This window comes from Coffea eugenioides, chromosome 2, assembly GCF_003713205.1.
Source record: "Coffea eugenioides isolate CCC68of chromosome 2, Ceug_1.0, whole genome shotgun sequence".
In the NCBI taxonomy this organism is placed as follows: Eukaryota; Viridiplantae; Streptophyta; class Magnoliopsida; order Gentianales; family Rubiaceae; genus Coffea; species Coffea eugenioides.
This window is the reverse complement of record NC_040036.1, coordinates 67109730-67120235: the sequence shown is the minus strand read 5'-3', so window position 1 is coordinate 67120235 and position 10506 is coordinate 67109730. Positions and strand designations below refer to the sequence as shown.

At 46.6% G+C, this 10506-nt stretch overlaps 1 protein-coding gene across 1 annotated transcript; it reads right to left on the bottom strand.

The window, feature by feature from the left end:
- Positions 1 to 1879: 1879 nt before the first annotated feature.
- LOC113760075 lies at positions 1880 to 3139 on the bottom strand. The gene has a single exon (XM_027302649.1). It carries the CDS (start codon positions 3137 to 3139, stop codon positions 1880 to 1882), a length of 1260 nt encoding a protein of 419 aa, XP_027158450.1.
- Positions 3140 to 10506: the final 7367 nt, after the last annotated feature.

Sequence of the window (10506 nt, the reverse complement as noted above, 5' to 3'; positions counted from 1 at the left end):
GAAGCTGAAAGCGACCGAGCAGGAACGTGATAAGGCCGAGGCAACGCGAGAACAGGCCGAGGCTACCAAGAACTCCTTGATGACTGCCCTTGCCGAAGAAAAAGATAGAAGGGCTCAGGAGGAAGAGTCAACTAAGGCGGGCATTGAAGAAGCGGGGACCACAGCGCTGGAGGCCTTCCGGAAATCGGAGGGTTTTCTCAAGGATCTTGGCGAGCTCACCTTGCCGAGTTTCATGTTCGGATACATCTCGGCAGTTCATGATGCGGCTCCCTTCCTCACTCCGGAACAGTTGGAGTCCCTTCACGACAAGGATAATTTTAACGAGGATGCCAAGGAACTGTTCGACCGCATGGCCGAAGGCATTCGGACTGGAAGAGATCTGGCCGAGGTGAAGGAAGAGTTCAACAAATGGTTGTCTGAATTTGATCTGGACGGGGCCGAACTCCATGGCGACGACGACGGCAGTGATGGCGGAGATGATGACGGCACTGATGGCGGAGGCAGCGAGGCTGAGGCAACCGGGGACAACCAGGAAGCCGGGGCAGGGGGTGCGTAGGTGGTAGGCTTATTTTTATTAAGTCGCCGAGGTGACGGGTTCATACCCGACCTCGGTACTATGTAACTTGTTTTTATCATTAATACAATGACTTTCAATTTTCACTTCTCTTTTATTCAATCTCGGCTAATATACACGTTCTGTCCCCTTATTTTTTTACTTAGAATAGCATGAAATAATTCTAAGGAAGAAATAACAGATGAGTTGAATAAATAATAGAGTACATACCCTTTAGGGGTGATACAATCTGAGGTTCTCAGCGTGCCAAGTTCGGAGCACCCGAGAACCATCCCGATAAGCTAATTTACAATATCCATTTTGGCTAGACTCAACAACACGGTAGGGTCCCTCCCACTTGGGACTGAGTTTTCCCTGAGATTCAGCTCGGCTGACAGAATTCTTCCGGAGCACTAGGTCTCCCGGACTGAACCGTAGGTGTTTTACTCGGGCATTGTAATAACTAGTTAGGATATTTTTGTAAATAGCGACTTTGACTGCCACCATGTCACGCTTCTCTTCGGCGAGGTCGAGGTCAACCCGCCGCTCTTCTTCATTAACTTCGACAGCATACGCGGCAATTCTTGGGCTCGGCGTGATGAACTCTGCCGGAACGACCGCTTCGGACCCATTGGTTAAAGAGAACGGCGTCTCTTGGGTTGCCGACCTCGGGGTGGTCCTGTAAGACCACAACACACTTGGAAGCTCCTCCATCCAGGACGATCCGGCTCAATGTAGCCTAGTTTTGAGGCCATGGAGGAGAGTGCGGTTGAAATTTTCGGCCTGCCCATTGGCCTGGGGGTGTCCAACCGAGGTGAAATGTTGTTTGATTCCAAGGTTTTCACACAACGCCTTGAAGGGATTATCAGCGAACTGCTTGCCGTTATCCGAGATCACCACCCGAGGCAGGCTGAAGCGGCAAACCACATTCTTTCAGAAAAATTTTTGAACGGCGGCCCCAGTGATGCTTTTCAGGGGCTCGGCTTCTACCCATTTGGTGAAGTAATCCACCGCCACTACCACATAGGCATAATTACCAGGGGCTCTGGGGAATTGGCCGATTATATCAGTCCCCCATTGTTCAAACGGTCATGGCGAGGTGATGGGGATCATGAGGTTGGTCGGCTGGTGGTGCTCAGGGACGTGATGTTGGCAAGCAGGACAGCTAAGGACCAGGATTTGGGCATTTACCCTCATGGTGGGCCAGAAATACCCTAGAAACAAAACTTTTTTAACGAGCATCCTATAGCCGACGTGAGCACCACAGAGTCCGTCGTGTATATCCTGGAGAACTCTTTGGCCTTCTTCGGGTGTGATACACCGTAGTCACGGGGCGAGGTAGGACCTTTTGTACAACAGATTTTGTCGAAGGGCATACCTAGCTACTTTGCGCTGAAGCTTTCTTGATTCAGCTCGGTCATCAGGGAGCTCCCCCCGACTGAGAAATCGGATCAAGGGGCCCATCCAAGTGTCACCGGGGTAAACGGGGCACACTACTTCTTCTATGTACCCCGGTTCGGCTAAGACTTCCACAAGTACCGACCTGTTCAAGTCAGAGAATGAGGTGGAGGCGAGTCGAGAGAGGGCGTCAGCTCGTTTGTTCTGAGATCGTGGTATCTTTTGAATTTCAAAAGACTCGAAGTGTGCGATCAACTGGTGGACCTTGGAGAGGTAGCGATGCATGACCTCCTCTCTGGCCTCATATTCACCCAATATCTGGCACACAACGAGTTGGGAGTCACTGTAAACCAAGATGTGCCCGACGCCGAGCTTGCGGGCTAGCTGGAGTACGATAATGACTGCCTCGTATTCGGCTTCGTTATTGGAAGCAGCGAAGTCAAACCTTAAGGCATATGAGCACACCTCTCCCTGGAGGTTTTCGAGGAGCAAACCTGCTCCACTACCCTCGCTGTTAGACGAGCCATCCACATGCAGGATCCACCGTTGAGGTTCGGCCGTGGTCGGGGTTTTAGCCGAGATATTCTCATTTGCCTCATCAAAAGTGAGCTCGGCTAAGAAGTTCGCGAGAGCCTGAGCCTTGATTGCTGTACGAGATTCATAAGACAAGTCGTACTCCCTCAATTCGATGGCCCATTTAGTGAGGCGCCCGGAAGCCTCTAGCCGGGATAAGACTTGTCTGAGGGGTTGGTCGGTCCTCAGACAGATGTGGTGAGCTAAAAAGTAGGGTTTGAGCCTGCGAGCTGCGTGGATCAAAGCCAGCACGAGTTTCTTCGCCTGGGTATACCAGGTTTCCGGACCCCGGAGGACTCGACTGACATAATAGACTGGCATCTGTATCCCCTCCTCCCTTATCAGCACTGCGCTTACTGTCTCGGCAGCAGCAGACAGGTACAAGAACAGCTTGTCCCCTGGCAGAGGCGAAGTGAGTGTTGGGAGGTGATGAAGGTATCCTTTTAGTTGCTCAATGGCCTGTTGACATTTCGCAGTCCAGGAGAAGCTGTCGGCCTTCTTGAGAATCTTGAAGAAGGGTAATGCCTTGGAGGCTGACTGTGACAGAAATCGGTTCAGGGCTGCCAACCGCCTCGTAAGCCTCTGCACGTCGCGAATACACCGAGGTGGAGACATCTCCTAGATCGCTCTCACCTTATCAGGATTTGCCTCTATACCTCGTCGGGAGACGAGGTAGCTCAAAAATTTTCCCGAGGTGACCCCAAAGATACATTTTTTGGGGTTTAGCATCATCCGGATTTTCCGGAGGATCTCAAGGACTTCCCTCAGGTCAGAAAGGAAAGTGGAGGTCGTTTGACTCTTAAGGAGGACGTCATCCACGTAGGCTTCGATATTTCGCCCGATCTGGGACTTGAAAGCCTGGTTGACCAGGCGTTGATACATGGCCCCGGCATTCTTCAGCCCGAAGGGCATGGTGGTGTAGCAGTATGTGCCTCGGTCAGTGTAGAAAGCTGTCTTCTCCTGGTCCTCTGGACTCATTCCGATCTGGTGATACCCCTTGAAGACATCAAGGAAACAGAGGACCTCATAACCCATCGCCGAGTCCACCAAGGTGTCGACCTTGGGCAATGGGTAGTAGTCTTTGGGGCAGGTCTTATTGAGATCGGTGAAGTCGACGCACATCCTCCAAGCCCCCGCGTCCTTCTTGACCATGACCGGGTTGGATAACCAGGTCGGATACTGGACCTCCCGGATTATCTTTGCGGGTAGGAGCTTGTCCACTTCTTCTCCCACAGCTCGGCTGCGCTTAGGGCCGAGGTGCCTTCTTTTCTGTTTGACCGGGCGGGCTTGGGGATCGACATTCAGCTCATGTATCATGAGGTGATGCGGGACTCCATGGACCTCATCTGCGGCCCAGGCGAAGACGTCACGGTATTCTCTGAGGAGATCCACCATCCCTTTCTTAATTGGGCCAGGCAGACGGATACCGATGCGGACGATCTGATCTGGTTTTGTGGGACTCAAGGAGACTTCTTCCATCTCGTCCCCCGTCTCCAGCCTCGGGAACTTCTCAGCTTGCTGAGGGTCGAGGCAATCTATCGACAGGATGTCTGACCTCTTCTCGGACCTTCTATCAGAGGTCATTGGAGAGGCCGCTTGCAAAGTGGCGAGGTAGCATTTTCGGGCAGCGCAGATATCGCTGCTTACTTCGGCGACCCCTGCGAGGGTTGGAAACTTGAAACTCAAGTGGTATGTAGAGTATACCGCTGGCAGAGCGTTGAGCGTAGGTCGGTCCACGATTAGGTTGTACGGGGAGTCAGCTTTAACCACCACGAAGTTGACTGGGATGGTTCGACACCGGGGATGATGCCCCACAGTCACTGTCAACGTTATCACCTCTTCGGGATGCACAACGTGCCCCCCGAACCCTACCAGGGGGGTTCTTACCGGGGTCATGCTTTCCCTGGCCAGTTTGAGGTTTTCAAACGTGCGGAGGTACATGACGTCCACCGAACTTCCCGGGTCAATGCAGACTTTCTTCACGATATAATTGTTGGTGAGCACTTCAATCACCAAAGCCTCGTGACTGCTGGAGGCTGCTGGGACAGGATCGCCGGGTCCATAGGAGATCACCTCGGATAGGCGAGAGCTTGATTCGGTCTGATTCGGGTTGGCTTGCCTGTAGGTACTCTTCCGGGAGTTCTGACTATCCCCTCCCGTTGGACCTCCGGCGATTGTATTGATGACCCCGGCTATGTTGGATCCATATCCTAATTCGTGACCCGAAAATCCGTCTCGGGGAGGCCTTTTCGACTCCCTAGGATCCTCCGGGGGCCTACAACTGTTTATCGACGTCCGCCTTTCGTCTTGGCATTGATCACCCTGGTTGTCACGTCGAGGCTCATTACGAGGTTGACCTCCACCTCGGCGGATGAACTGCTTCAGGTGTCCCTGTCTGATGAGGTTCTCGATCTCCCTTTTGAGGTCGTTGCAGTTCTCGATTTCGTGCCCGATATCCCGGTGATACAGACTGTAGAGGTTCGAGTTCCTCTTATCCCTGCTGCCGAACATCTTGGGAGGGGCCTTTCCGAGGTTGTTCTGCTCCATTACGGACAACACCCGGGATCGGGTGGTGTTCAAGGGGTTAACTCGGACTCAGGGATGGGTGGCTTCTCCTTGGAAATCCTGTCGAAAATGCTACGGCGGTCTCGGTCAAGACTTTGGAAGGCACTCCCTGACCCCACTTCACTTCGACCAAGATCTTTCCCCTTTCTGGGGTCTACCTTCGGACGAGCAGCTTGGACCTCCTTCTTCATGCGGTTGAGGTCCTCGGCCTGGATGCCCTTCTCGACCTTCAACCACAATTCGTGGAGTGAGTGGGGATACTTCTTGTGGATCTCCGTATTGAATACCCCGGCAACGAGCCCATGGGTGAAAGCAGCAATGGTGACCTGCTCATTAGGGTTAGGTATCTGTACGCTTTCTTCGTGGAACCTCTGGACGTACGACCGAAGTGATTCTCCCGAGTTCTGTTGCATATTCAACAGATAAGCCGAGGTTCTGGTCGTAGGCCGGGAGGAGACGAACCGGTGAAGAAATTTCTCCACTAATTCCCCCAGGGTTGAAATGCTCCTAAGTTCTAAACTCCAGAACCATTTTCGGGCTGTCCCCTGGAGGAATATTGGGAAAGCTCGGCATATGACGGGGTCAGGAATGCAATATAGGCGTAAGGCTGAAATGAAAGCATGAATGTGGTCTTCAGGATCACCTCGGCCGTCGTAAGATGGTATCGAGGGAAGCTTGAAATTGGGAGGAAGCCTCTTCTCGTTGATGTCATCCGTGAAGGGTGGAGCCCTCTGGTAATCCACCCCAATTCTCTCCATGGGTCGAGGTTCCTCAGGTCGTCGGCCCAAGAGCCCTCTTGACAAAGACCTGGTCGGGGAGGTTACCTTAGAAGTGGCCTTGGAGAATGCTTTCTTCGAAGCACTTCGGCTCAAGCGTCTCCCGTCGGACTCTTCTTCGGACGAACCTTCAGGAGATCCATCCGACTTCCTTTTAGAGGACTCGGCCTTTTGCTTGCCTTGTCTCTTAAGATACCTCCCTAACTCCTCGAAAATGTTAGGGTTCTCGGTCATAAACTCGGCCATACGGGTTATGGCTTCTTCGTTTGCGGGCTGGGTCCTTGGGGACTCCTGCCCTTCAGAAATATCTTCTTGCTGAGCCGCATTACTTTGCTCAACCCCAATAGTGAGAGCTTTCCTGCTCCTAGAACGCGTAGGCTTCATTCTCTGATGTTTTCGCGTTCCCACAGACGGCGCCAATTGAAGTGGTGAATTCGGACCGGCTAGAGTGAACCGTGAACTGGTAGTGCTCCAGTTGAAGAGGTCACAGCGGTTTGGATCACCTGCTTAGGTTACGAAAGGGGCTGAATCCCCCGGTAGAACTCCGAAGCTTAAGTTAGTTCGGGATTGGGAAAATAATTTAATATAGAGAGGATCAGTATATGATTTTTACCAGGAAATTGGTCATCCCCCTTCTCTGTAGAAGTTTTGAGTATTTATAGAGGATGGACAGGAAAGAGGGACTGCTTGCACTGGTCCCTAGAGATCTGGCAGGGTCAGCGCATCAAGGTGATTTGATGGGCTCTGCGGAAAGGTGCACCGGAACAGTCGTGTGTCAGGCGGCGTATGTCAGAGCAGCTTTATCAGAGGTGTCAGAGGTGTCAAAGGTCATGTTCCATAACTCCGGTTGTCAGGTCATTATACTTCACTTCGGCTTTATGAGGGAAAGCCTTGGCCGAGGCGGTAATTGGGCCGAAGTCAATTCCCGATGATGATCGGCCGAGGCGGTCGGAACCGAAGTACTTCAGGACGGGACCCCCAGCGTTATCCGAGTTGGAAATACCCTCCTCACCTAGCCTCCAAAATCCTTTAGAAAAGAACCGAGTAGAAATATAGAAAAATCCATACTTCTTGTGCTTTATTGAGGTCGAAGCACTACCAAGGGTCTCATAAGAGGATGGGTGCCGAAGTAAAACCATCAATTGTCCTGAATTTTGCACATGATGGTGTAGAACCTCCAAAATAAATCGATCAAGACTTCTATCTCAAGGTGCTTACACATCATCTCAAAACTTATAAGGATGCGGACGGCATTCAGTACCAACTAGGTGATTTGGACCCTCCAGTAAAAGAGATTCGCACGGAAGAACCTCATCAAGAGAAGTCTCAACCCGATCTTCACATGTTCATGATAGATCACTACATAGTCATTGGGAGGTCAGCAAGCTCCACGCCTCTCTAGAGGACCATTGCTTACAAACTAGGAGGCCAAGATAGTGGTCCAATATATTTTGGACATTTTGTCGTGAAACATAATGTAGACACCAAAATTTCATTTATTTAATACAATTTTTGTTTTATTTGTTTATTTAATACAATTTTAGCTTTATTCTTTTATTTTTATTTTTATTTTTATTTTTATTTATTATTATTATTATTATTTATTTTTGTTTTCATTTTTTATTATTTTATTTTAATTGATTTAAGGTGGCAAAATAGTAATTGGTGTTTGTTTTTATTTTGGTACATGCATTTAGATTCATCATTTTCTTTTCTTTTTAAAACATTTTTTACACTAAATTTTGAGAAAAAGAAAATTCTTAATAAATCCATTTTTATCTTTTTCAAACTCAATTTTTGCTAAATAAAATGACATTTTATAAGGTAATTAGAAATTAGTATTTATTTATCATAAATTGGTTTTTGAAAAGAAAGAAAAATACAAAACAAAAATAATAGATGACACACATGCAATAGGGCCAAGTGGGGCACATGCAATAGGGACAAGTGTCTCTTTATTTCTTTGACAACATAACACCTAGAAGGTGAGGTGTTAGGAGACATGGAGGCCTAAGGAAATTTGAGAGAAAAATAAGAAAAGGGGGCAAGGGGCGGCTGGAAAAAAAGAAAAAACTAGCTACGAAAAAAAAGGAAGAAAAGGAAAGGCAAGCAAAAAAGAAGAGGCTACGGGTTTGAAGAAAAGGCAGCAAGGGAAACCAGAAAAAAAGACTGGAAAAAAGAGAGGAAGCTATGGGCTGAGGTTTGAGAGAAAAAGAAAGAAGGAAAAAGAAAGAGCCGAGAGAGGGAAGCTTCGGGAACCAAGCAAAGGAAAAAGAGGGAACCGAGGAAAAGAGGAGAAAAGGGTTTTCGGCTGGAGCAAGGAAAAGAGGGATTGAGAGAGAGGAGCTGGGTGAGAGCTTCGGAAGGCAAGCAAGGGAAAGAGACAAGCGAGGGAGGAGAGGAAAGAACTAGGAGGGGAAAAGAAACCGAGAGAGAAAGAGAGAGTTTTGAAAAAAAAGAAGGAAAAACTGAAAAGGGAGCAAGAGAGGAGATCTGGGGGAAGATTAGAACAGGAAAACGGCAAAAGAAAACGAAGAAAGAGAGAACGGGAGGAAGAAAGAAAATTTTGCAGAAACCTTTTTTTGGATCAGGCTGATTGTCTGCTATATTGGGCTACAATTTTTCCAATCAAATCGATCTCTTTTTGGGCGGTTTGAGCAATCTGGGATATCTACAACATGAGGGGAAGAATTTTTGTTCAGGGATTTTTCTGAAATACTACCAGGAAGGTATCCAAATCGAGGCTCAAACTCAGAAGCTCGAAAGTTCCGGTCTTTTCTGGGTCTGCTCAAAAGAGGTTTTTCCTTTAGTTTGTTCGACTGCTGGAGGATCTTGCACGTCCAGATCAAATTGTGACGCAACAGTAAACTCTTTTCTCTCTTAATTAGAATACCAGCAGGCGTAAATCCTTAGTTTTTTCTTTCATCATGCCACTGTTGGATTCTGAGTGATGTTTTCTTGCTGCTCGATTATTTCATCACTTGACTCCCTTGCGTTGTGGTTGAGTTTGGCTATTGACAAGAGACTGGGAGCTAGTTGATTGGCCTGGTCATGGTGAAATAAGTTGCATTTTGTTTAAAACTTTGAAAACCAAGCCTAAACCTATGATGTATCAGAAAATTTTGCGTTTCCTCTCAATGGTTAAGCTTATCCCTGTCTTTCCCCTGTTAACTGTCATGGTTGTGGTTGTTTAAGTCTAGAAAGCGTCCAGTTAAAGTTTTTTCTAGAAGAAGGAAGTTTTGCTTAAATCTGTCTTTCGAATCTGTGGGTTTCTTGTGAAAATAGACAGCAATTCATTCGCTAGTTCTTATGCACTGTTTTCTCTTATTTGTTTCTTCCATTTCATGGGTTCCCTCCGTTGCATGTTTTTCTTTGAATAACTGGTCGGATATTGAGATTCTCTTTGATGAATGTGAGTCATGCCCTGATGTGTTTTTCCATTTCTTTGTTGGTTACTTGCATGTCCACATTTCTATCCTTCTTGTTCTCCTTGCTTGCATTCTGCTTGTAATGTCTTAAGTCTGTCCCTCGTGCCTCAAGGTTTTCTCTCTTGTTGCATGAAACAGAGAGTTCCATGTTAGCTGGAACCATTTTTTTGTCAAAATGCTGCACGGTTCGCAACTCATGAAGTTCGCAGCTTATAAAGTTGTTACACAGCAACTCACAAGCTCCATACTCATTTGCATTTGTTAGCATTAAAGTCTATCATTTGGTTTGTGATTGTTTCATCATATTAGTTTCCAGTTCTCCAAGCGTATGAAGAAAAGTTGCTGTTTCGCTTTCAATTTGATCACTTGCTGTTTTTTTATGCTGGTTCAATAGTGTTGTTTCTTTCTTTCATTTTCCTCTTTCTGTGGGCAAATTACCTTGAGTTTGTAAAATAAGTTCATGGATTCCGTTTGAGTTTGCTCGAATATTTGTGTTCAATAAGCTGCTAAGAAGATTGCATTCCTGTGACTGCATTTTGTTACTTGTTGGGGTGTTGATTTGTTGTGCTTCGTTGCTCCAAAATCAAAAGCTTGATGTGGGGTTGAGACCCAAGTTGTGTTTAACAAAGAACGAGTACTGTAAATCCATGAAACTGCAGAACCCAAAAACCAGCAATGAGGAAGAAAGCTTCAGCGAAGCATGAAAATTACACTTTAACCCTTTAATTTTTTATCTATTTATGTTATGGCTCGAAAACTTTTCAAATTGAACCAATTTTACCCTTTTTTGACTTCATTTCTTTTTTCCATGTTTTAGTGGTTCATTGGGTAGATTAATGCTGGAATTTAGGATAGTTGGAGTTAAATATTATTACTTAATTTTTCTTTGTTTGAATTTTGTAAAAATAGTTTAGACTTGGGTAATATTTTGTTTGGGGTTTAGTGAGAGGGGTTTTGATTTATTTTTGTGAATTTTATCATTTGGTTTTGATAGGTATCATCTTAAGCCCTTAATTTCATTTTTATTGTTATTTAGACCCTAACATTTGTAATAATAATAATTTGATCCCTTAAACTTCTTTAATTCTTTCAATTGGGTCCTTATTTGTTTTAATTTGTTGAATATGGGTTGTTTACTTTTATTTGAATGCTTTGATTGATTCAATTTCATGTTTATTCTCATCTTTTATAATAATTTGTTAATTAAAGTGAT

Bases quoted from the DNA above. Each gene is read 5' to 3' on its own strand.
- LOC113760075 (XM_027302649.1), bottom strand. From the start codon at position 3,139: ATGTCTCCACCTCGGTGTATTCGCGACGTGCAGAGGCTTACGAGGCGG.